The sequence below is a fragment of the Nerophis ophidion genome, unplaced genomic scaffold (assembly GCF_033978795.1).
Source record: "Nerophis ophidion isolate RoL-2023_Sa unplaced genomic scaffold, RoL_Noph_v1.0 HiC_scaffold_30, whole genome shotgun sequence".
In the NCBI taxonomy this organism is placed as follows: Eukaryota; Metazoa; Chordata; class Actinopteri; order Syngnathiformes; family Syngnathidae; genus Nerophis; species Nerophis ophidion.
In genome coordinates, this window is record NW_026906952.1 from 599,106 (window position 1) to 626,878 (window position 27,773).

The following is a 27,773-nucleotide window of genomic DNA, read 5'->3' on the forward strand; positions in this document are numbered from 1 at the left end:
TCCTCTTGTTTCCGGATGTCTGCGTCTGACAGTCTGACGCTCACTTGTTTACACACGAGACGTATTTACGTGATTCAGCGCTTAAAGTTAGTTGTTTCTTCCACGAAGTGCCTTGGAAACATTGTCTGTAAGTCTTGTGTCTTTTATGAGTAACATGAAGACGTTGTGTGTGCGCGTAAATGTAAAAAAATAGTACTGTGTGAAGATAGCTTGTTCTCCTGTTTTAGCTTGTTGCTACTTAGCATTTAGCTTCTTTGCTCGCTAGCTCACTCCTCTAAAGAATGTTTGTGTCTCTCCTCTTCAGTATATCATCTATATTATCCTGTGTTGTTTACAAGCATTCCATATGTACATCTCATTCATGTGTGGCTTTGAGTGTTAGGACTATTTACATACATTTATGAGCACTGTTTACATGCTATTGTATGGGCTGTGTGTGTGTGTGTCTGTGTGTGTGTGTGTGTGTGTGTGTGTGTGTCTGTGTGTGTGTGTGAGTGAAAACTTGTTATGCAGCAAAAATGTATGGATATGTTGTTACTTAGTAGTGTTTATTTGACATATATTTTGTGTCTCTTTATACAGTTTTACAAACAAAAAAGATAACCAAAACGAAAACAAAATCAATACAAGAAAAAGAGAAAACAAAGAAAGAAATGACCAATTAGACAAGAAGAAAGGAAAAGTGCATTCTCTGTGAAAATCACTAAAGCTTCTTAAAGATAAAAGGCCTGGACTCTTTCTTCCATTTCCTTGGGATCTTCATGTTAACTATCTGTCAACTTGTTTACGTCACGGACACAGACATGTAGGACGGAATACAGTTGTTTAATTAATACTTATACACTAAACATGTAAAGGAGGAATTGGAAGTCTGGGACACTAAATAAGGCACACTTGGAAGTAATGAAGTTCTTTGTGTGTGCAGTTGCAGCAGAAGTCCACAGGAGGGCGCACGTTCCCTCTTCATTAGTCTGGTTCTCTCTCTCTCTTTCTCTCTCTTTCTCTCTCTCTCTCTCTCGCTCTCTCCCTCTCTCTCTCTAGCGTGCTCCCCCCCCAGTCCTTGTCTAGTTTTATCAGCCAGCCCTATTGGCCATTTTCCTACTTTTTTAACATCAGTCATGTGTCTATCATTATATATATTGTATTGTTTTACAGCCCAGCCCTATGTTTTTTTTTTTCAAATGACTGTTTTTAATTGGTTTCGATTTTATGTCTTTTATGTCTAGTGACATTGTTTAATCGCCCAGCTCTATCGTCTTTTTTCCATTTTTTTCTATTTTTCTATCAATGTGTGATGCTATTAAATTGATATATCGGTGTCAGCCAGCGATCCTTGGTCCGCTTCCGATGGTGCGGAGGCTTGGAGGCGTGTGTGGACTAATGGAGGGGGTGTTTCCACCAGGCGTGTATGGAGGCCTATTTCATTCAGGGGAGGAGCCAGAAATGATGACGTAAGAAGCCCCGTGACCGCTTCAGGAAGCAGTACAGATTTGCCGGGAAATTCGACAAGTTATAAACCGCCCAAGTTCCATCGAAAATGTTGTCTTTTGAGTCTTGTGGTCAGTTGGGAATATGGAGAGAGAATAAAAACAGTTTTTTAAATGCCACTAGAATCAAAGAAGGATGACAAACTGAATCAAAACAACAAACTTGATGTCCATTTCATAAACATTAGATTACTGATTGTTGTTGGTAACGTCAACAAAACTTTGATAGCACAAAGGTTGGCGCGTTGGCCTTTTATTCTACAAGACGTGAGTTCCATTCTTGGCAACGTCAGTTCCCAATTGTGTTTTTCAATGGAAAACAATACACTTATTAAAGTAAAGCTTTCCGTATTAATTATTTTTAAGCAGCTACCAGAAATCCATAGCTGAATAATAGAGAGGTTTTGTGAAAAAATAATAATACAAAAGAATTGCCTAAAAGCAAAAATACAAATGAACTAAATCTCCTCTGTTCTGTACATCATTGTCCAAGTGACATTATATTGTCATCTTCCTCTTTATGCCATTTCCTCAAGGTGACAGAAAAACATAATACAACCTGCCTATCATGTGATTTTACCATGTTGGCAAAATACAAACACACAATATATTGACATATATAACACATAAAACATGGAATTAGAAGTGAACAGTACCCATCCCTACCAGCAAGTGTTGTTGTACTGGAAACTAATTTACAAACACAACTTCATCACACACAATACTCCACTATGGAATTGTTCTTATATTAAAATGAGAAACAAATCCATCTTTGAACAGCAATGGTTTGAAAAAGGCATTTGGTCACTGATGCACTTTTTGAATGATAAAAGTATTTTATTATTTGAAGATTTCATTAAGTACGACCTGCAAACAGACAAAATATTTTAAACAATTATAAAGGCATTTGTTCAAAATATTGTAATTCCAGTAAATATATATATATATATATATATATATATATATATATATATATATATATATATATATATATATATATATATATATATATATTTAAATTCTTTACCATTTCTTCTTTATTGTATTTTCTCTGGAACAAAAAAAAACAAACATAATTTGAAAGTTTCCATTCTTCCAAACGCCAAAGAGTTAATTTAAGTAAAAAAGCCCCGGATTCACAACTTAAAATAATTTTTAAGATGTTTTGCAATTGAAGACAACACTTGTTTGTTCTGTGACAGGGAAACAAATTAAACTTTTTTTTTTTATGAATGTATGCAAAGTAAAGCTCTGTGAGATGATGTACAATATTGGCTTTTGCCTGACATTCCAAACTTTGACTGATATTGTTTTGGGGATGTTAAAAAAGAAAGAAAGAAAAAAAAAGGTAAAGAATGTTTAAAACACAATAATGGGGATTTTTTTTTTTAACCCACAAATGTATGTTAGTAAAAACAAAACATCCTTCCACAAACAACTCAGCCATTTTCTCTCACTTTTTATTGCATAAACGTACAAGTACATACATATTAAGTTAAAGTATAAAAAAATCACAACACAATCATCATATTACAAAAGAGAGTAGTAAAGATGATTAATAAAATGGATTATAGAGACCCAACAAATGATTCATAAAGTCACACATTTTAAAATTGCATAAAAGACAACTGTTCAAATGATGTATAAAGTAAATAATAATATGCTTCCTGAAGTGGTCCAGAAGATGTTTCAGATGTGAACCAGTACATATGTATATCATATAAAGGTGATAATCTATGGGGTTATTAACAATTACAAATACAAATATGTCACACTTCAATATTTCATACTATCCAATCTATAAATGTAGAAACATATTAAACAGATTGTTGGACAAACAACAATGTCACACATGTTCGTCAAACTAATAATAATAATAACTGCTATAGCAGCCGCAACATTAATACAGCCACAACGACAACTCTTGCTGACCTACTGCCCTCGGTTATGGCACCATTCCCAAAGTATGTGGGCTCTATTGATAACCTCACTAACAACTTTAACGACGCCCTGCGCGAAACCATTGATAACATAGCACGGCTAAAGTTAAAAAAGGCTCCAAAAAAGCGCACCCCGTGGTTTACAGAAGAAACTAGAGCTCAGAAATTATTATGTAGAAAGCTGGAACGCAAATGGCGCACGACTAAACTTGAGGTGCACCATCAAGCATGGAGTGATGCTTTAATAACTTATAAACGCATGCTTACCTTAGCTAAAGCTAAATATTACTCAAATCTCATCCACCGTAATAAAAACGATCCTAAATTTTTGTTTAGTACGGTAGCATCGCTAACCCAACAAGGGACTCCTTCCAGTAGCTCCACCCACTCAGCTGATGACTTTATGCAATTCTTTAGTAAGAAAATTGAAGTCATTAGAAAGGAGATTAAAGACAATGCGTCCCAGCTACAACGGGGTTATAGTAACACTGACACGATGGTATATACGGCGGATACTGCCCTCCAAAATAGTTTCTCTCGTTTTGAGGAAATAACATTAGAGGAATTGTTACAACGTGTAAATGGAATAAAACAAACATGTTTACTTGACCCTCTTCCTGGGAAAATGATCAAGGAGCTCTTTGTATTATTAGGTCCATCAGTGCTAAATATTATAAACTTATCTCTCTCCTCGGGCACTGTTCCCCTAGCATTCAAAAAAGCGGTTATTCATCCTCTTCTTAAAAGACCTAACCTCGATCCTGACCTCATGATAAACTACCGAACGGTGTCTCACCTTCCCTTTATTTCAAAAATCCTCGAAAAAATTGTTGCGGAGCAGTTAAATGAACACTTAGCGTCTAACAATCTATGTGAAACCTTTCAATCCGGTTTCAGGGCAAATCACTCCACGGAGACAGCCCTGACAAAAATGACTAATGATCTATTGCTAACGATGGATTCTGATGCGTCATCTATGTTGCTGCTCCTCGATCTTAGCGCTGCTTTCGATACCGTCAATCATAATATTTTATTAGAGCGTATCAAAACACGAATTGGTATGTCAGACTTAGCCCTGTCTTGGTTTAACTCTTATCTTACTGATAGGATGCAGTGTGTCTCCCATAACAATGTGACCTCGGACTATGTTAAGGTAACGTGTGGAGTTCCCCAGGGTTCGGTCCTTGGCCCTGCACTCTTCATCATCTACATGCTGCCGCTAGGTGACATCATACGCAAATACGGTATTAGCTTTCACTGCTATGCCCCTAAAGCTGACCAACACGCCGGATTGTAGTCAGCTGGAAGCGTGTCTTAATGAAATTAAACAATGGATGTCCGCTAACTTTTTGCAAAACATAACGCCAAAAAAACGGAAATGCTGATTATCGGTCCTGCTAGACACCGACCTCTATTTAATGATACAACTCTAACATTTGACAACCAAAGAATTAAACAAGGCGACTCGGTGAAGAATCTGGGTATTATCTTCGACCCAACTCTCTCCTTTGAGGCACACATTAAAAGCGTTACTAAAACGGCCTTCTTTCATCTCCGTAATATCGCTAAAATTCGCTCCATTCTGTCCACTAAAGACGCTGAGATCATTATCCATGCGTTTGTTACATCTCGCCTCGACTACTGTAACGTACTATTTTGGGGTCTCCCCATGTCTAGCATTAAAAGATTACAGTTGGTACAAAATGCGGCTGCTAGACTTTTGACAAGAACAAGAAAGTTTGATCACATTACGCCTGTACTGTATATACCTTTATATACATATATACATACATATACCTATACTGTATATACCTTTATATACATATATACATACATATATACCTATACTGTATATACCTTTATATACATATATACATACATATATACCTATACTGGCTCACCTGCACTGGCTTCCTGTGCACTTAAGATGTGACTTTAAGGTTCTACTACTTACGTATAAAATACTACACGGTCTAGCTCCATCCTATCTTGCCGATTGTATTGTACCATATGTCCCGGCAAGAAATCTGCGTTCAAAGGACTCCGGCTTATTAGTGATTCCCAAAGCCCAAAAAAAGTCTGCGGGCTATAGAGCGTTTTCCGTTCGGGCTCCAGTACTCTGGAATGCCCTCCCGGTAACAGTTCGAGATGCCACCTCAGTAGAAACATTTAAGTCTCACCTTAAAACTCATTTGTGTACTCTAGCCTTTAAATAGACTCCCTTTTTAGACCAGTTGATCTGCTGTTTCTTTTCTTTTTCTTCTATGTCCCACTCTCCCTTGTGGAGGGGGTCCGGTCCGATCCGGTGGCCATGTACTGCTCGCCTGTGTATCGGCTGGGGACATCTCTGCGCTGCTGGTCCGCCTCCGCTTGGGATGTTTTCCTGCTGGCTCCCCTGTGAACAGGACTCTCGCTGCTGTGTTTGATCCGCTTTGGACTGGACTCTTGCGACTGTGTTGGATCCACTATGGATTGAACTTTCACAGTATCATGTTAGACCCGCTCCACATCCATTGCTTTCCTCCTCTCCAAGGTTCTCATAGTCATCATTGTCACCGATGTCCCACTGGGTGTGAGTTTTTCCTTGCCCTTATGTGGGCCTACCGAGGATGTCGTAGTGGTTTGTGCAGCCCTTTGAGACACTAGTGATTTAGGGCTATATAAGTAAACATTGATTGATTGATTGATTGATGTTATATGTGCTGATGTTGTTAGAAAGTCAAAATGAAAGTCTGGACAGTTTATTTCAAATCCTGCAGTTTCATTTGCTGCTGCTGTTCTCACCAGCACACTTGTGTTTCTTACACTGGTACTTAGAAGACAATCTTTCACCACACACACTGCAACTCAACACTTTCTCTCCTGGGTGTCTTCTCGTGTGTCTTACAAGCTTTGAACGTTCACCAAAGCTTCTGTTGCAGATTCAACAGGAAAAAGGTTTTTCCCCAGTGTGTGTTCTCATGTGTCCTTTCACATCTGTACTTCTTGTAAAACCTTTACCACAGGTTGAACAGGAAAACGGGTTTTCACCAGTGTGTGTTCTCCTGTGTCTTTTCAGACTACAATGGTATTTAAAAGTTTTGTGAGAGTGAGAAGATGTGAAGTGAGTGTTGTCAGTGTGACATGTCTTATCATCTTTAGAGTCTTCATCATCAGTGTCAGGAGAGTGTGACGTTGTGTCCTCACTATCTGATAGTGGAGCTAAGAGCTTGTCTGCTTGTGATCCTCCACAGTGGTCTCCATCAGCTTCTGTTGTCATGTGTTGTGTTGAGCTGCTGCTTGGAGGCTCCCCCCCTCCCCTCTCCTCACTTTCACCTTTCACCTCATCATCTTCACTCTTCACAGGGACACCAGTCACTGGGAACTCCTCCAACCATTTAGGCTGACTGATGCCCTCTTCCTCCTCTTCCTCTCTAATGTGTGGCGGCTCTTGCTCCTCCTCTTCCTCTTTAAAGTAGAGGGTCAGTGGGTCCTCCTTTTCCTTTTTATGTGAGGTGTCAGCGGGTTCTCTTGCTCCTTAAAGTGAGGGGTCAGTGGATCCTCCGCTTCCTTTTTGATGTGTAAGATGAGTGGGTCCTCCGCTTGCCCTTTAATGTGAAGGGTCAGTTTAACATTATGGGTCTGTGGCGTCTCGTCTTCTTCTTTAATGTGGGGGGGCTATGACTCCTCTCCTCCCTCTTTGATGTGTTGGGAATGTGGTACCTTTTCTTCCTCATGTATGTTGGAGGACTGTGGTTCCTTCTCCTGCTCACGAGGAAGATGTTCTTCATTGAGGTCTGCGGGACAGGAGAAAACAAACATTCTTGAGAAAAGTCCAGCTTTGCTCAGTCACATGAGACATTGTCCTGCACCAACATATGATCTCACAATCTCATCAGTTTCCCCTCACAGCAGTCAGGGTACTTCCAGCTGACACATGAAGAAGACCTTCAGGTGAATGCCTTCCCAGGCCAACGTCCAATCCCCCTTATTCATATAAAAACATCCTAAGATTCATTCCTGCAATCCATACTACTGTGCTGTTCTCCCTCTGAATAAGTCATACACACACATGGGAAACAATGTACCACATGCCAGCCTCCACGCAGTAGTACTAGTGATGAGCTCCCCCTGCTGGTGGACAATAATTTGTGATTTTCACATTCATCTTTAGAGACATGTCTGTTCTAAAAATAGCATGAGCATAGTCAAAATCCATCCATCCATCCATACATACATTTTCTACTGCTTGTCTCGTTCGGGGTCATGCATGTTGGCCAAAAAAGATGACATCTGTTTTGCTTTCATTTAGATAGTGTCACCACAGTTAAACTGGGAAGAAGTAATCAGATTACTGACTACACCTTCAAAAGATAACTTGTTTACCTTATTAATAATAGTAATATTGAATTAATTTAAAGTGTTTCTAGACACTCAAATTGTGTTACAGTGAGAACTGAGAAGCTACATTTAATTATTATAATAATATTAAGTAGATGAAGAAATTCCTGAAAGAATTGTGTGTGAATGCTCCAATGCTGAAGTTGAACTGAAAGGTTGACAGAATGTAGTATGAATGTAAGAATAGTTTGAATGTTGAAGAGTTTGAATTTCGGGAAAACTGGGATTTTTTTAAGTTCTTAAACCAACATGCTTTTTTTGTGCTGACTCAGAGGAATGTTTTGACAGTGGAACGGTTGAAATGGGTTGAACAATGTGAAAGGAGTCATTGCACTAAAGAAGGTTGGAAATAAGGTTAGGAAAAAATGTGAATTCCTGGAAATGTGTTGAACGTGGAAAAATGTTTTTTTTGAATTTCCAGGATGAATTGAATGTGTTGAAGGAGGAATGGTTTGAAACATGTGGGAATTGTGGAAATTTGAAAAATGGATAATTAATTTTGAAAGGGGAAAATGTCCCTAAAAATGGGGAATTCCAGAAAATACGGGAATTTATTTTAATAAGTGTTGAAAGGGGGCACACAATTCTTGAACACACTGAATATTTTGAAGTTGGAACGGTTCTAATCAGATGAAAAATGTGGGCGTTGTGGAACTTTCATTTTATTCCTTTCAATGGGAATTTCATGGAATTTTTTGAGAATTTTAGGGAAAGCGGGAATTTTTTTTTAAAATGCTAAAAAAATTTGAATGTTCTGAATGAGTTAAAATGGTTGGTGTTGGAATTTTTCAGACCGGTTCAGAAATGTTGATGTCGTAACATTTTTAATTGAGGAATGGTACTATGGAATTCCTGGAACCGGGATTTTTTCTAGTTCAAAAAACAACTTTGTTTTCTGTCCTGATATAAAGGAATGATTTGACGGTGGAACGGTTGAGGTGGGTTGAAAAGTGTTTTAATTTCAATTTCCAGATTTAGTGGAATATTTTGAAGGTGGAATGGTTTGACTCGGTTGAAAAATGTGGAAATGGTGGAATTTTGAAAAATGGCTGATTCATTTTGAATGGGAAAAAATGTCCCGGAAAACTTGGAATTCTGGGAAATTTTGGAATTGGTCAAGGGAAAACCCGTGATTAACGAATAGGCTGAACAGTTTGAAGTTGGAACAGTTTGAATCGGACTTCCTGGAATATTGGGAAAACCTGGAATTTTTTTGTCCTAATTAAGTTGAATGATTTTTCCGGTGGATGGGTTGAAGTGGGTTGAAAAATGTGGTCGACAGAAAAAAGGGTGAAAAAAGGGTTGATTGTTATGAAATAATGATAAAGGTGAATCCAATGTGTACTCAGCCCATTACATACATACACAATCTCCTGGAAAAATACATTTCAGTCTATGCCTGGGCCCCTGGAGACTGAGGCCATATATATTCCAAATATAATCCCTAATCTATATTCTTTTACTTAACCCAGTGTTTTTTTAAATATGTGTATATTGCTTTATATCCTATGTTTTCTGAATGCAATCCTAATATATCTCCCACTTCTAACCTAATATTTTCTTTTGCTAACTTATTTTCCAGTATTTCTCTTTCTCTATTATATTTCCTACATTGTATTAAGACATGGTCAACATTTTCTATCTGGTGGCAAAAATCACACAGCCCTGTAGTATGTTTGCCTATCAATTTTAGTGAACTATTTAGATATGTATGTCCTAATCTCATTCTAGTAATAATGTCTTCTTCTTTCCTATTTCTATTCCTCCTCTCATGACACCTACTTTCCTCTGGACTTTGTAAAACTCTCTACCTTTTGTTTCCTTATTCCAATTATCCTGCCACTTTTTATTGTGTTCTATCTTAATGATGCTCTTCACTTCTTCTTTACTGTGCTTCATCTCCATGTTTACTTCTGTTTTAGTGCTTGCTTGTTTTGCGTATCTATCAGCTAACTCCTACATGAGCAGGAACCCAGAGAAATGTTACCACACCTCCCGCTGTCACGCGTTCGGCGCACTTGTTGCGCGGAGTTGCCACTTCGTGGATGCACACACTACCAGTCAGCAGGATTGCAGGTAAGAATACGTTTTAATATAATTAAACAAAAGAACACCGGTGCAAAAAAGGGGAAAAACAAAGCGCGTGCCAATGCACGGAAAGCTAATGCTAAAAACGTAGCAGGAAACAGAAAACATTAAACGACGTGCCACACGCACGTGAAGCTAAGGTGGAACTTAGCACAAAATAATCGAGGGCACAAGGATACAAAACGTGACGTGTTGCGAAAAGCAAGTAATGGACCGAGGACGAACTAAGGAACCAGGTGGGCTTGAATACACAAATAATTATTAGAAACAGGTGTGTGACAGGAGCCCGTGAAGAGGAACACAATACGTTGCCATGGTGACTAACACAAACAAGGAAGTGCTCAAACAAGGATCGGCAGAGTCCAGAAACAAAACATGAACAAAGACATAAATAGGGCAAAACCATTAACGATCCGAGTCACGGATCGTGACACTACCCCCCCCCAAGGGGCAGATCCCAGATGCCCCAAAAACCCCAAAGTACAAAGAACCCCCCCCCCCCCCCCCCCCCACACACAACAAGACAGTCCAAAAGAGAAGGGATGGCGGAGGGAGGACCCGGTGGAGGGTTGGAAAGTCCCGTGTCCCGAATCCACCGAGGACACCACAGGCGGCGGCCGCGGCCACAAAAGTCTAGGCGGGCGGGCCCGCAGAGGCCACATCCGTGGCTGACGAGGGCCAGGGCGCGTCCTGCGGGGAGGACGCCCTGGGAAGGGCCACCACCGTGGCCGGCGTGGGGGTGGAAGCACCCGCTGAGGAGGACGCCCGGGGTACGGCCACACCCCTGGAGGTGGAAGCGCCCTGCGAGGACGACGACCTGGGCACGGCCACACCCACATCCGACGCGGCTCCGGACCTGACGCGCGGCGTGGACCCGGGCGCCGACGTCGACTCGGGTGTCGTATTGGAGGCCGGCTTGGAGGCCGGCTTGGAGGCCGGCTTGGAGGCCGGCTTGGAGGCCGGCTTGGACTTTGACTCGGACTCGGAGGCCGGCTTGGACTTTGACTCGGACTCGGAGGCCGGCTTGGACTTTGACTCGGACTCGGAGGCCGGCTTGGACTTTGACTCGGACTCGGAGGCCGGCTTGGACTTTGACTCGGACTCGGAGGCCGGCTTGGACTTTGACTCGGACTCGGAGGCCGGCTTGGACTTTGACTCGGACTCGGAGGCCGGCTTGGACTTTGACTCGGACTCGGGCTTGGACCTTGACTCGGACTCGGAGGCCGGCTTGCATCTAGACTTTGAGGTCGAGTCCGGCGTGGTGCCGTCGCGGGAGGTTGGCGTGGTGCCGGTACTGGGATTAGCCTTAGCCGTGGACTTGGCGTTGGAGGTTGACGTGGTGCTGGCACTGGTGCAGGTGGCTTGTCTGTTGAAGCGGGCGGAGCCAGCGGCAAGGCAGGCAGCAACCTCAATGGAAGGAGGTCCGCCTGTGCCACTGACACGCCATCAGCCTTGCCCTCCCCCCCCCCCCCCCCAGGAAGCAGATTCCAGATGGAGTTGGTGGGGGGGGGATTTGTGCGAGCTCGGAGGCAGTCGAGGGCATGGGAGGGTGGGCGCTTGGAAGCCTGGGAGCTGGCCTTGTGCGTGTGCACCGCACGCGTCCCTCAGGCAGATTTACAGCAGGTGCCGGGGAGGAAAAGCCACATGGAAAGCACCTGGCAGTCGCTGCTGAGGGGAAAGTCCTGCACTCCTTTTGTGCACGACCCTGCGCGGCGCCTGGTCGCCGCTGGAGTCCTCTCCTCCTGGGTGGTGTGACGTCACCGCGCGGCGTGCAGCGCGCTGAGGGGAATGTCGGGGTGGCTTGAGACTGGGAGCGAAAGCGTTCCTCCGCGTCCGCTATACTCGCCATGAATAGCTCCCAGGCCACCACTGCTTCGGCTGGGAGATCCTCTTCCGGCAGCTCAATGTCGTCCTCGCTCTCCCATGGACAAGAGTCTGCTCGGAGCTCCCGGAAGATCTCCGATTTTTCCTCATCGGAGAGGAACACCTGTTCTTGCTGGGGCTGGAGGAGTGCGAAGTGGCTTTTGGCTCGGTCCATTCTGTCACGCGTTCGGCGCACTTGTTGCGCGGAGTTGCCACTTCGTGGATGCACACACTACCAGTCAGCAGGATTGCAGGTAAGAATACGTTTTGATATAATAAAACAAAAGAACACTGGTGCAAAAAAGGGGAAAAACAAAGCGCGTGCCAATGCACGGAAAGTTAATGCTAAAAACGTAGCAGGAAACAGAAAACATTAAACGACGTGCCACACGCACGTGAAGCTAAGGTGGAACTTAGCACAAAATAATCGAGGGCACAAGGATACAAAACGTGACATGTTGCGAAAAGCAAGTAATGGACCGAGGGCGAACTAAGGAACCAGGTGGGCTTAAATACACAAATAATTATTAGAAACAGGTGTGTGACAGGAGCCCGTGAGGAGGAACACAATACGTTGCCATGGTGACTAACACAAACAAGGAAGTGCTCAAACAAGGATCGGCAGAGTCCAGAAACAAAACATGAACAAAGACATAAAAAGGGCAAAACCATTAACGATCCGAGTCACGTATCGTGACACCCGCTTTATTTATCCTGTAGATTGCTTGAACTATTTCATAAACTATATCTAGTCTTGTTTCTGATGCTATGTTTTTTATGCTCATCAATTCACTGCTGGAGTCCGAGCACACGACTACTTTCCTTGCTTTGTTTTCCTCTATCCAGTTAACTGCCATATAAATTGCTACCAATTCCCCCGTAAAAACAGATAGTTTATCACTAATTCTTTTATTCAACACTATATTTCCTTGTGGGATAACTGCAGCAGCTCCTACTTTACTATTTATAGTTTTTGATGCATCTGTGAATATCATGATGTTATCAAAAAATATTTCCTCAATCCAATGTTCTATCTGGTAACTATTTAAATGTCTATTCTTCAGTAACTGCATGTCTACCTTTGGGTTGTCATACATCCACGCTGGTATTGCAGGAATTGGTACTGCAGGGCTCACTTTAATATTGTCAATTTGTGTTTTGTTACATATATCTCCTATTATCCACCCAAAACTATTCATTTTTTTCTTCCCTTTTTCTTGGCAGTTTATTAGCACTTGACGGGTTGGATGTCCTTGCTTGGATCCTTTTAAGTTTGCCCAATAAACTGCTGAGAGTTGATCTCTCCTCATGTCCAAAGGTTTGTCCTTCATTTCTACTTGTAATGCTGCCACTGGAGTAGATTTAGTAGTTCCACAACATAATCTTAACGCCTGCGACTGGATCCGGTCTATTTTCTCAAGTAGTGTTTTTGAAGCAGATTGATAAATAATGCATCCGTAGTCAATAACAGATGGAATTAAAGTGATATATATTGTTTTCAATGTCAACCTATCAGCCCCCCAATCTTTACCCCTCAAAGCCCTCATTATATTTAACACCTTTTTACTTTTCTCCACTATCTTGCTGATGTTGGTTGACCAGTTCATATTTTTATCAAACCATATTCCTAAATATTTAAATACTTGTACCTCTTCTATGTTTTCTCCATAGAGTTTTATTTGGAGCTTGTTTTGTACTTTCCTCTTAGTAAAATGTATGACTTTTGTCTTTCCAACAGAGAATCTTAAACCCCAAGCCGTTCCCCAGTCTTGAACATTATTTACCGCTTTTTGAATCTTCTTTTCTATATGATTTGTATTTCTACCTCTCTTCCACATCACTCCATCATCACAAACAATGCCACCTCCACTAACCCTTCCACTTCACTAAAAACTTCATTTATCATGATGGAAAATAGTACTGGACTTATTATACTCCCTTGTGGGGTCCCATTTTCCACTTTGTATTCTCTGCTATATTCATTCTCTATTTTTACTAATAATGTTCTACTTGTTAAAAAGTCTTTTATCCATCTGTACATTCTTCCTCTAATCCCAATCTTATTTAGTTTCATCAGCAACCCCTGTTTCCACAACATATCATACGCTTTCTCTATGTCAAAAAATACCGCAATTATACTTTCTTTATTTATTTGTCCCTTTCTAATTTCCTCTTCCAGCTGCACTGCTGGGTCATTTGTGCTTCTTGCTTTGCCAAAACCACTTTGGTAGTTGTTTATCATTTCTTTTGACTCTAAATAATATATTAATCTTTCATTAATCATTTTTTCCATTACTTTGCCCAAATTTGAGGTCAATGCTATCGGCCTATAATTTCCTGCCTCTTCCGGATCTTTCCCTGGCTTGCATATTGGAATTATTACAGCTGTTTTCCACTCAGCTGCTCATTTTCCTTCTTCATATATCCTATTATATAATTTCAAGACCACTTCTTTGCCGATGCTACCTACATTTTTGATCATTTGATAACTCACCAGGTCTTTCCCTGGCGTCGTATTTTTAACTTTTTTTTTAAATTTTGGCTTCAGCCATGTTTCTTGAATACATATTATATGTGGTTTATTTTTCATATTATTAATATATCCCTGTAATTCCTGTCCGTTTGCTATCAAACTTCTGGCATTCCACTGAACAATGAACATGGCGTTGGATTGTGGTCACATGACTCGGTCTCGTCTACTCTCTGTAGCTCACCTTGCACCTGTTCCCAGGATAGTTCTTTTACATTTAAAAACTTTGCTGCTGCTTTGACAATTAATTTGATTTTCTCAGTCTTGTTTCTAGCCTGTTCTGTACAGTTTATTACGTAAGCCAGGAATACAACTAGTTTGTCCATGGAAATTCCTGTATTTGCTGCCTCTTGTTTTTTATTTCTTGAAATATTCTCCCTTCTGTCCTGTTCTGCCTTTTTTTTTATTTCTTATTTTAACTGCCTCTTCGTATGTAATATTTCTTTCAACTCTGATTTGCTGTACTTCTGTTTCCTGTTTCCTTCTGATGCAGCCCCCATACGCTGCTGTGTGATTCCCGCCACAATTACAACACTTGACCTGTTCATTTTCTCCACATCGTCCATATTCATGCTCCCCTCCACACCTTCCACATCTCATCTTAGCATGACACACACTACTATGTGCCCATAGCGTTGGCACTTGAAACAACGTACTGGGGGTGGCGCGTAAGCTCTAACATAGAAGCTTAGATACCCAATCATGATTCTCTCTGGTAGGACCTCCTCTGCAAATTGCACTAGCACGGATTCGCTCTCAGTCTTTTCACCGTTCCTAAATGCCATCATTCTTTTCATCATAGTGACAGTTCCTCCTTTTATTTCTCTTTTCAGATCATCTAAATGTTCTCCTCTTGGGATTCCTGTCACGACTCCTCTTGCCCCCTTTCGTTCTCCCACTTCGATTTTTTCCTTTATTATTTTGTTGCACAGTTTTTGCAATCGCATTGCTTTGTTCTTTTGCTCTCCATTTTTGCATTTAATCAACAGCCGTCCGTCCCTGAGCACCTTCGCTATCTCCACCTCTCCAATGTCCTTCTTTAATCCCTTAACCAGTGTCATCAAACTAATGTCATTCATATCTTGGTTTGATTTAAATGTATAAATGATCTTATATTCATCCATCATAACCCTTTTCCTCTTATCAACCTCTTCATCGTCTTCATGCACTCTTTTAGCACTCGACTTTCCTTCACTCCCTCCTCTCCCCTTCTTTCCTCTCTCCCCTCTAGTCCTATCCATTTCCATACTATCCTCATACATCCTGTCACTATCCCCTTCCATCTCCATCCAGTCACAAAACAGCTTATGCTCAACCGCCAAAACAGATTTAGACACTCTAGCCGCCGCCAAATTGACTCCAAATGTTTGGTAATTCCGCGTCTCTCCTTCCGGAAGCTTCCACCCGTCGTGCCGACTCTACCTCAAACCTTGTGTCGGTGTGCGTGCCGCCTTTAGAAAGTCACGTGACCAATCATGAGCTGTTTGGGTCACGTGACCGATACGCGAACTGTGTCGCACTGGCACCTGCGCGCCAAACTGTGTTTATAAGGAAGTGCATCCGTCAAGGAGATGCTGCTGCCAACAGAATCGCCGCACTTCTGTCCTTGTTTTTTTTTTGTCATTTCTCGTCGTCGTCGATCATTTCCGCCGTCTGGGAATATTTTGATCATATATCGGAAAAAAAGGTATTTGTGTTCATTTTCTTGTCGTTTCATTAAGTCTCCACTGGAGACTCTCCGGTATTGTCCTGCCCACACAACCATCCTATTAATTACATTAAAACACAAGAGTAACTGATTTCTCCGGTAGCTGAGTTGGTAGAGTGAAGGACCACAAATTTTCATATTGATTCCCATAGTGCGGTTGTTCGAGTCCAGCTCGGCCCCAGTTACTTTTTACCATGACTTGCTTAACGTGGACCCCGATTTAAACAAGTTGAAAAACTTATTGGGGTGTTACTATTTAGTGGTAAATGGTACGGAATATGTACTGAACTGTGCAATCTACTAATAAATAAAAGTTTCAATCAATCGATCAACAGTGCGTATTCAGAGCGTATGTTAAAAAAAATCCCAGTCCACAAGTAGATAGATAGATAGATAGATAGATAGATAGATAGATAGTACTTTATTGATTCCTTCAGGAGAGTTCCTTCAAGAAAATTAAAATTCCAGCAGCAGTGTACAGAGTTGAGATCAATTTAAATATAAGTAAAAAGCAAATAATGGGGGTTTAAATGGAAACACAAAAGAGAAATATTACAATGAGAATAAAAACTAAAAAGCAACAATGGGAATAACAATATAACAGTAAAATAAGAATATAACAAGACAAAGTAGGCAGTAGTGACCATGTTATGAAAAGGTATTGCACTGTTAATGTTTTGCATCCCCTGTCATCCTAGTACCCCCCGCCCCCCGCCCCAGAGAGGAGTTGTACAGTCTAATTGGCCTGTGGGACAAAGGAGTTTTTGAGTCTATTAGTCCTGCACTTGGGATGAAGCAGTCTAGAACTGAACAGGCTCCTCTGGCTGCTGATAACGCTATGCAGAGGGTGACTGGCATCATCCAGGATGCTCACTAGTTTGTCAACAGTCCTCTTCTCTGCCACCCTCACCAGTGAGTCCAGTTTCATTCCCATTGTAGAACCGGCCCGCCTGATCAGTTTCTCAAGTCTGGAGCTGTCCTTCTTAGATGTACAACCCATCACTACTTATTAGCGTCCTGCTCACGTCTTTCTCAGTCCATGTGGCGTGGCGCAGTGGGAGAGTGGCCGTGCGCAACCCGAGGGTCACTGGTTCAAATCCCCACCTAGAACCAACCTCGTCATGTCCGTTGTGTCCTGAGCAAGACACTTCACCCTTGCTCCTGATGGTTGCTGGTTGGCGCCTTGCATGGCAGCTCCCTCCATCAGTGTGTGAATGTGTGTGTGAATGGGTAAATGTGAAAGTAGTGTCAAAGCGCTTTGAGTACCTTGAAGGTAGAAAAGCGCTATACAAGTACAACCCATTTATCATTTGTGTTTACACGACAGTTGGCACACTTGACGTTACAAAGCAGTACTGCTCTGTTCTGCTGCCTTCCTTTTTCTTTTAAAATGTTTATTTATACATTTCAACAATTACAAACAGTAAGCCAAACAACAATATACAACATTATGAAAACAGTACAAAACAGCGCCAGGGGGTTGTAAATTCAAAATAACAAAAATAGAATACAAACAAATATATATATATATACAATAAACGTTTGATGTTTCCCTCTTACACACATGGAAGAGGGATGTGTACCATGGTTATGAGTTGTTTTTTTATTTCATTTTTATTTATTTGTTTTTTTCCCTTGGCCTCAGTCTGCACCTTCTCTCCAGGGCCCAGGCAAAGACCGATTTTTTAAATTTTATTTTAATCTTCTATTCCCCCCCCCCCCCCCCCCCATTGTTTACCTTTATCTCATCTTTTTTGTAAGGGGCGCTGGAAGCCGGCAGACCCGTCAGCGATCCTGTTCTGTCTCCCTGTAATGTTTGTCAAAACTTGAATGGGATTGTGCTGAAAATTTTAATTTTCCTGAAGGAACTCTCCTGACGGAATAAATAAAGTACTATCTAATCTAATCTAAACAAAGTGCAAAGCCATAGGTTCATTCAGATTCATTAAACAACTTAAATTTGGAACACAGCATCATCGTTTTCACAGCTTTTTTGTTGTTAGAGGTAGAGAGTGTTTTAATATAAAGTTCAAAATCGTTTTTAAAGGCACAAAAGATAGGTCTGGTATTAAGAAACTTACATTTATGAATATAAAACTTAGCCAATAAAATAATGAGGTTGCAAAGGTAGAATTCCTTTTAAAATTTTTGTTCATACAGTGTAAAACCAAAAATCACATCTTTAAAGCAAAGCACAAATTTGTCATAAATATTGTCCAGGATGAAGCGACAGATGCCTGCCATAGTGATGGAGTGTTTTCACAAGTATAAAACAAGTGGTTAACAGTCTCTGGGTGCATGTTACATAACATCAATGTCCTTCTTCTATTTAACCATTACAGTCTTTACAGGGTAATAACCAGGAATGATTTTAAATGATATCTCTTTGACTTTGTTGGGAAGTAAATACCTGTTAGGAAGGGACCACGTTTTGGTCCAACAGATGTCATTTACAACATTATTCCAGAGGGAAATTACATAGGAGACAGACACACAATCATTTTGGAATAAGCTGCGGATTTTTCTGTTTTTTTTTTGATCAAAGCAAAGTTTCCCCACAGGAGTGTCAAGTGGATCATTCACAATTTTTACAGCAGAAAGAGGAGGTGTGTAAGCCCTGTACAACATAATAACACCTGTTGGAATGTACAACATAATAACACCTGTTGGAATGTACAACATAATAACACCTGTTGGAATGTACAACATAATAACAGGTGTTGGAATGTACAACATAATAACACCTGTTGGAATGTACAACATAATAACACCTGTTGGAATGTACAACATAATAACACCTGTTGGAATGTACAACATAATAACACCTGTTGGAATGTACAACATAATGACACCTGTTGGAATGTACAACATAATAACACCTGTTGGAATGTACAACATAATAACACCTGTTGGAATGTACAACATAATAACACCTGTTGGAATGTACAACATAATAACACCTGTTGGAATGTACAACATAATAACACCTGTTGGAATGTACAACATAATAACACCTGTTGGAATGTACAACATAATAACAGGTGTTGGAATGTACAACATAATAACAGGTGTTGGAATGTACAACATAATAACAGGTGTTGGAATGTACAACATAATAACACCTGTTGGAATGTACAACATAATAACACCTGTTGGAATGTACAACATAATAACACCTGTTGGAATGTACAACATAATAAGAGGTGTTGGAATGTACAACATAATAACACCTGTTGGAATGTACAACATAATAACACCTGTTGGAATGTACAACATAATAACACCTGTTGGAATGTACAACATAATAACAGGTGTTGGAATGTACAACATAATAACAGGTGTTGGAATGTACAACATAATAACAGGTGTTGGAATGTACAACATAATAACACCTGTTGGAATGTACAACATAATAACAGGTGTTGGAATGTACAACATAATAACAGGTGTTGGAATGTACAACATAATAACACCTGTTGGAATGTACAACATAATAACACCTGTTGGAATGTACAACATAATAACAGGTGTTGGAATGTACAACATAATAACACCTGTTGGAATGTACAACATAATAACAGGTGTTGGAATGTACAACATAATAACACCTGTTGGAATGTACAACATAATAACAGGTGTTGGAATGTACAACATAATAACAGGTGTTGGAATGTACAACATAATAACACCTGTTGGAATGTACAACATAATAACAGGTGTTGGAATGTACAACATAATAACAGGTGTTGGAATGTACAACATAATAACACCTGTTGGAATGTACAACATAATAACAGGTGTTGGAATGTACAACATAATAACAGGTGTTGGAATGTACAACATAATAACAGGTGTTGGAATGTACAACATAATAACACATGTTGGAATGTACAACATAATAACACCTGTTGGAATGTACAACATAATAACAGGTGTTGGAATGTACAACATAATAACAGGTGTTGGAATGTACAACATAATAACAGGTGTTGGAATGTACAACATAATAACAGGTGTTGGAATGTCCAACATAATAACACCTGTTGGAATGTCCAACATAATAACACCTGTTGGAATGTACAACATAATAACAGGTGTTGGAATGTACAACATAATAACAGGTGTTGGAATGTACAACATAATAACAGGTGTTGGAATGTACAACATAATAACAGGTGTTGGAATGTACAACATAATAACAGGTGTTGGAATGTACAACATAATAACAGGTGTTGGAATGTACAACATAATAACAGGTGTTGGAATGTACAACATAATAACACCTGTTGGAATGTACAACATAATAACAGGTGTTGGAATGTACAACATAATAACACCTGTTGGAATGTACAACATAATAACAGGTGTTGGGATGTACAACATAATAACAGGTGTTGGAATGTACAACATAATAACAGGTGTTGGAATGTACAACATAATAACAGGTGTTGGAATGTACAACATAATAACAGGTGTTGGAATGTACAACATAATAACAGGTGTTGGAATGTACAACATAATAACAGGTGTTGGAATGTACAACATAATAACACCTGTTGGAATGTACAACATAATAACAGGTGTTGGGATGTACAACATAATAACAGGTGTTGGAATGTACAACATAATAACAGGTGTTGGAATGTACAACATAATAACAGGTGTTGGAATGTACAACATAATAACAGGTGTTGGAATGTACAACATAATAACAGGTGTTGGAACGTACAACATAATAACACCTGTTGGAATGTACAACATAATAACAGGTGTTGGAATGTACAACATAATAACAGGTGTTGGAATGTACAACATAATAACAGGTGTTGGAATGTACAACATAATAACAGGTGTTGGAATGTACAACATAATAACAGGTGTTGGAATGTACAACATAATAACAGGTGTTGGAATGGCATCAAATACAATATCAAATTGTTTGGGAGTCACAGGTATCTTAAATTGGTTGAGAAATTCTTGGTAATTAAAAAGTTGACCTTCCTTATTGAAAAGCTGACTCACTAAAATAATGTTATTGTTAAACCAATTGTTGAGGAAAAGAGATTTCCTTTTGTAACATATGTCTTTATTGTTCCAGATGATATATTTGGTAGGTGAGAAGTGGTGCTTGTATACAAGAGAGCATGCTAGAAGGGCTTGTTTGTGGAAGTTTGAGAGTGCAACAGGAATCCTGTCAATGTTAGAATTACACAATAGCAAAAATGTTAGGCCTCCAAGGTTAGAGAATACATGATGAGAAATAAAGTTCCAAATTGAGGTAGGGTCTTTCAGGTAGTGTCTTATCCAATTAATTTTAAAGGTGTTGTTTAGTGTAGTGAAGTCAAGAAAGTTTAGACCACCCTGATTGTAATTGTTCATTAGAACTGATTTATTTATATACTGAATTTTGTTTTTCCAAATAAAGTCAACCAGTATTTTGTCAATAGTTTTACATATTTTTGGGTAATAAAGCGTAATCTTACCGGCTGTCCGTTCAGCTTTTGCTTTTGTCACAACTGTGGGTTATCGTCAAGGATAGCAAACCTTCTCCCATTCTGTGCTGCGGTGGCGTCTTCTGACTTATGCTCTCCTTGATTAGACGCAGCTGTCTAATTATCGGGCTCGCGCACCAGCAGGTGAGACGGGAGCGCGCGGCGCTCTTTCTGCGCGTGAACGTGAATAGATGGGGTGATCATATAAACAGACTGGCTGAACTATATTTTACCTGGGGTTGCCAAGGTGAATAGGGGGTGCCGATGTACTTTACCATAAAATATTACTTTATCTTATTTTTTTAAATGGGTTTTGGCTGGTTGCCAGGTCGCTGAGGTTACGAGCACGCGCATCAGCTGACGAGACAGCTATTTGCCGCTAAAGTCACTTTTTACACTTAAGAGTTCATCTTTCATGTTATCAGTTTGAGAACTTTTTTTTCCCTCTCTTTCCATTTTTCCTTTCTTTTATTGTAACTGGATCTGTGTACTCTTATTTTATTTTAATATTTTCTACCGCTTGTCCCTTTGGGGTCAATTATATCCATTATTTCGGAATAATTCCCACCAATAGAGTTATTTTTGTGTACATTAAAATATTCTGATCTACATCTCATCTCATAACTGATACTTCTCATTGTTTCCTGGATTATTTATTGTTATTTTCTTATTTAGAAATGAAACCAACGATTCCGGAAATGCTAAAGTAAAAAGTTTGATGTATGTTGCTGTTTAAGTGAGACAACTTGAACAAGTTTGACTCGTTAATAAAAGTTTGAGCAACAAATGAAGATGCAAACTATTCACTGATTGATGTTGTTGAAAAGAGAAGAGCCTCAATAGAAATGAAAATAAATAAATTAGAGTATTTTGGATGAAATGAGCAAGTAGGAATGAGGTGTAGGTAACAACAATAAAAACACGTGGAAGGGTGAATTTAAATAATTCAGGCAGTAATATCGCTACAATTTCTAGCACTTTCACTCTTGTCATTGCAATGAATGTCGCACGGGGGCGCCACTGAACCCCAACATTAAAGCTTTGTTTGATATACTTTGAATTTATTTTTAAAAAAACAAGACACTCTTTTATATCACATTGTTATTCAAATAAATATTACAGGAAAGAAAAGCATGGTAACAGTGACAGCAGGCAATATTTTGCCTCTTCGTCCACTCGGCTGTGACGTCATTCCCAGCTTCCGGCGTAAACAGAAGGTAGCGGAAGTGTGCCAACTGTCGTGAAAGCACATCGACGCAGAAAGCCGCAAGTACGACTAATAAGTAAGTCTTATTATTTGTTCTCCAGTTTATAATATTTACGTCGTATAAAATACATCTTTGATTCATTATTTAAGGATAAAGTGGTCTCGATGCGCTAGAAGCACTGTGCCGCTTCTCGTGCTATCTTTGCTTGTTAGTTAGCTTAGCTGGCTAGTTAGCTTAGCTTGTTAGCTGCTAACAGAAGACACAGAAGTTATCAACACATCGCTAAGTAGAGATCAAGTGTGAGAGTAAAGTGTTGTGATTGTGTGAAAATGTGCGAAAGAAGGATAGCAAAGTATGAGGAGGAACTTTGTCCAACAAAAGAGGAGAAGGAGCGACAACATCAACTACTGGACGTTTATTATAAGAAACATCATCAAGTTGTGTTACACAGAACAGGTTTGTTTACTTCTTACTCTCACATCTTTACTAACTTTATATTTGATGAATAACACTATGCTTAATATATTGTGTATAAGAAGTTGTGTTGTCTTGTGAGGATGATGCATTCCGTCTGCTACTTGCAACGTGGTCTTGCAACCACGTGGTTGTCTGTGTTCTGTGGAATGTAACTACTAAAGATGAGTTACATATCCCAGTCCATTTGTACTACAAACTGTCAGTGGTGGAACAAGTCAGAGCCGGGCCGGGGGCATGACACAAATAATAAAGCTAATTCTACCATCATTTTACAACATACACATGCCTTTCTGCCATGTGTATCTTTAACCAGGTTTTAAAACGTTTGCCAGCCATTTTTGCTGAAATTTTCATTTTCCCGACATGCATTTATTTTCTCACTTTCACCACAGCATCAACCCGTTCACAGGATGTAGAAAACAAATCAAAGGGGATCAGATTTTTTCTTTTAACTTTGCCTATCGTTCACGAACCTTATGTTAAACAATAACATGTTTTGTTTTTTATTTTATGCATTCTAAGTTCTAAAGAAACGTCAGCAAAATCTTAACTATCCTAGATGTATCCATTGAGTCAATGGGAGCGCCTCTATTCCGCTCATTAAGCCCCCTAAATAATAATTAGTTGATCAATATAATATACCCAGAAGTCATATTTTAATCGCTATCTCTTTAAAACATGCTGTAAAAATGCATATCCTCTGGAAATATGCCTTACAATAGCCACAAACTGGAGGATACATGTTTAGTTAGGATACGATTTAAATAAATAGTGTAAAGGTTTTATGGAAATTTCCAGGGTGTATCCTGCCTTCTGCCCCCCTGTGAGTCCAAAAGGGACAAGCGGTAGAAAATGGATGGATGTATGGGAAAAAGGCCCATCATAGACAGGCCTCAAATTTTTACTTTTTAAGGTCAAGACAAGTGATGCCTTAAAGGAGGGCTCATATTTTAGGGTACCAAGGCAAGTTTTGAAGGTCACCAAAGCAAAGGTTTTTTTCTTTCCTGTTTAATTAAATGCAGAATCGCTCACATTTATTTGTGCAATAAATCTTTGGACAATTTTGACCCCTACTTTGGGTCAAAGTATAATAGTGTAAATGCATCAATAAGTTAATTATGCTTGTGTAAGGTTTTTTTCTTTAAACTTTTATTAATAATATACCTATTATTGTGAAGGGGAAAGTGTGTTGCTGTTCTCAGCTTGATGTGTGGAGGCGACAGTTGCGACTGTTGCAACATGGATGATGTCGTTCACAACAACACAAGCAGATGAGATGTGTTGTGGGTGTATGGATTTTCTTTAATAGCTTTAGCTTCGTAGTTTAGTCGCTATTTCGAATGACCGCCTCAAGGATGGGACGGTTGAGTGTTTATAGGATGAATGAGTGGTCGAGAACACATTATTTTCCCTAAAAACTTTGCTTCTGCTCACAATGACAACATTTCTCTTACATTTATGTCAGTTTCCCTGATATTCTGCAATGAACAGTAGATTTTGTTATATTAGCCAATTCTTTGACTCCGTAAGTCATTGTTGAAATAATATGCCTTATTTTTTTTGTTGAGTTCAGTGATTATTGATTGGATTATTACTTTGGAAAGGTGAGAGATGAAGAGTTGTGGTCTTGTGAGAATTGTCTGGTTTGTCCATCCTAGGCCACCGTAGGTCACCAGACCTGCTAATGTTAGCCAAGTTAGCTGCTCATGCATGTTGGAGTGGAGACGGCTGAGGGGAGTCGTGTATGAAACAAGCTCAGCTTCCTCATGAAGGTGACGTGATGATGTCACATAAGGACTACACGCCTACACTCACAAAAGAATGGCAACGTTTGGGCCTCCAGACCCGCTTTATTTTTGCCGTATCGAGGCAGCGCTTTTATACGCTTTCGGACCAAATGAACAAAAGAAGACATTTTGTATGCAGTTTGAGAGCCGCAGCCGGAGAAAATAAACACACAGTGTATCCATGACTGCAAAGTTCATTGACCGTTTGTCTGATTGATTGACTAATGTTTTAATACCTCTGGACATTGACTTGAAATATTTCTGTCAATCACACAAACATGCTTGTGGGGGAGTTTTCTGTGTCTACGTACCTTCCACACATCCGTACACCCACCGGAGTGACATGTGTCCAAGTTGCACCATCCCCACATTTTTCAACCTATTCAAACCTTTCCAACATCAACACATTCCACTCATCCTGGACATTCAAACTAACACTTTCCCAAGTTCCAAACCAAATTCCGGTTTTCCTGGAAATTCAAACTCTTCAACATTTAAACCATTTCAACATTCAAACTATTCTTACATTCATACTACATTCTGTCAGCATTTCAGTTAAATTTCAGCATTCACATGCAATTCCTTGAACAATTGCCTCATCTGATCATTATTATCATAATTAAATGTAGCTTACCATACAGAATGTGTGGACTGTATGAATGATGCCTTCTCAGTTCTCAGAGTAACGCAATTTGAGTGTCTAGAAACACACTAAATTAATCCAATCCATTATTATTAATAATAAAAAGGTAAACATCGTAATATATATCGTATATCACGATATGGCCTAAAAAAAATCGCGATATTAAAAAAAGGCAATATCGCCCAGCCCTAGTAGCGACACTATCTAAATGAAAGCAAAACAGATGCCTTGTTTTTTGGCCAATATGCGTAACCGGAATGGGAGAAGCGGTAGAAAATGGATGGACGGATGTTGACTATGCTCATGCTTTTGTAGAGCAGACATGTCTCTAAAGATGTATGTGAAAATCACTGTAATTATAGTCCACCAGCAGGGGGAGCTCATCACTAGTACTACTGCGTGGAGGCTGGCATGTGGTACATTATTTCCTGTGTGTGTATGACTTATTCAGAGGGACAACAGCACACTTTCACGTATGGCGTCTACCATTAAGGATTGCAGGAATGACTTTTAGGATGTTTTTATATGAATAAGGTGGATTTGAGGTTGGCCTGGGAAGGCATTCCCCTGAAGGTCTTCTTCATGTGTCAGCTGGAAGTACCCTGACTGCTGTGAGGGGAAACTGATGAGATTGTGAGATCATATGTTGGTGCAGGACAATGTCTCATGTGACTGAGCAAAGCTGGACTTTTCTCAAGAATGTTTGTTTTCTCCTGTCCCGCAGACGTTGATGAAGAACATCTTCCTCGTGAGCAGGAGGAAGAACCACAGTCCCCCAACATACATGAGGACAAAGAGGTACCACATTCCCAACACATCAGAGAGGGAGGAGAGGAGCCACAGCCCCCCCACATTAAAGAGGAAGACGAGGCGCCACAAACCCATAATGTTAAACTGACCCTTCACATTAAAGGTCAAGCGGAGGACCCACTGATCTTACACATCAAAAATGAAGAGGAGGACCCACTGACCCCTCACTTTAAGGAGCAAGAGAACCTGCTGACACCTCACATTAAAAAGGAAGAGCTGGACCCACTGAACCCCTACTTTAAAGAGGAAGAGGAGGACCAAGGGCCGCCGCACATTAAGGAGGAAGAGGAGGAAGAGGGCATCAGTCAGCCTAAATGGTTGGAGGAGTTCCCAGTGACTGGTGTCCCTGTGAAGAGTGAAGATGATGAGGTGAAAGGTGAAAGTGAGGAGAGGGGAGGGGGGGAGCCTCCAAGCAGCAGCTCAACACAACACATGACAACAGAAGCTGATGGAGACCACTGTGGAGGATCACAAGCAGACAAGCTCTTAGCTCCACTATCAGATAGTGAGGACACAACGTCACACTCTCCTGACACTGATGATGAAGACTCTAAAGATGATAAGACATGTCACACTGACAACACTCACTTCACATCTTCTCTCTGTCACAAAACTTTTAAATACCGTCGTAGTCTGAAAAGACACAAGAGAACACACACTGGAGAAAAAACTTTTATTTGTTCAACCTGTGGTAAAGGTTTTGCACAAAATCAGAGTTTGAAAGTCCACATGAGAACACACATTGGTGAAAAACCTTTTTCCTATTCAACCTGTAGTAAAGGTTTTACTAGCAGTCAATGAAGAGGTACCACATTACCAATACATTAAAGAGGGAAGAGAGGAGGCACATCCCCCCCACATTAAAGAGGAAGACGAGACGCCACAGACCCATAATGTTAAACTGACCCTTCACATTAAAGGGCAAGCGGAGGACCCACTGAACTTACACATCAAAAATGCAGAAGAGGGCCCACTGACCTCTCACATTAAAAAGGAAGAGGAGGACCTATTGACCCCCTGCTTTAAAGAGGAAGAGGAGGTCCAAGAGCCGCCGCACATTAAAGAGGAAGAGGAGGAAGAGGGCATCAGTCAGCCTAACTGGTTGGAGGAGTTCCCAGTGACTGGTGTCCCTGTGAAGAGTGAAGATGATGAGGTGAAAGGTGAAAGTGAGGAGAGGGGAGGGGGGGAGCCTCCAAGCAGCAGCTCAACACAACACATGACAACAGAAGCTGATGGAGACCACTGTGGAGGATCACAAGCAGACAAGCTCTTAGCTCCACTATCAGATAGTGAGGACACAACGTCACACTCTCCTGACACTGATGATGAAGACTCTAAAGATGATAAGACATGTCACACT

General features: G+C 40.3%; 1 protein-coding gene across 2 annotated transcripts; it reads left to right on the plus strand.

Annotated features, from left to right (window-relative positions):
- LOC133546485 (zinc finger protein 62 homolog) lies at nt 1–27,219 on the plus strand. 2 transcript variants are annotated; one of them, XM_061892260.1, is made up of 2 exons: nt 1–127; nt 26,328–27,219. In XM_061892260.1, the coding sequence occupies exons 1-2, from the start codon at nt 16–18 to the stop codon at nt 27,212–27,214; spliced, it is 999 nt and encodes a 332-aa protein (XP_061748244.1). In that variant the 5' UTR covers nt 1–15; the 3' UTR covers nt 27,215–27,219. The 2 variants fall into 2 exon arrangements, with proteins under 2 accessions (XP_061748244.1, XP_061748243.1); XM_061892259.1 differs by lacking the exon at nt 1–127 and adding an exon at nt 22,803–23,152.
- Nucleotides 27,220–27,773: the final 554 nt, after the last annotated feature.

What these genes read in the sequence shown, in the direction of transcription:
- LOC133546485 (XM_061892259.1), top strand. Translation starts at nt 23,026, where the DNA reads ATGTGCGAAAGAAGGATAGCAAAGTATGAGGAGGAACTTTGTCCAACA. An exon ending in AGTTGTGTTACACAGAACAG is followed by an intron (nt 23,153 to 26,327) that starts GTTTGTTTACTT and finishes CCTGTCCCGCAG; the next exon opens with ACGTTGATGAAGAACATCTT.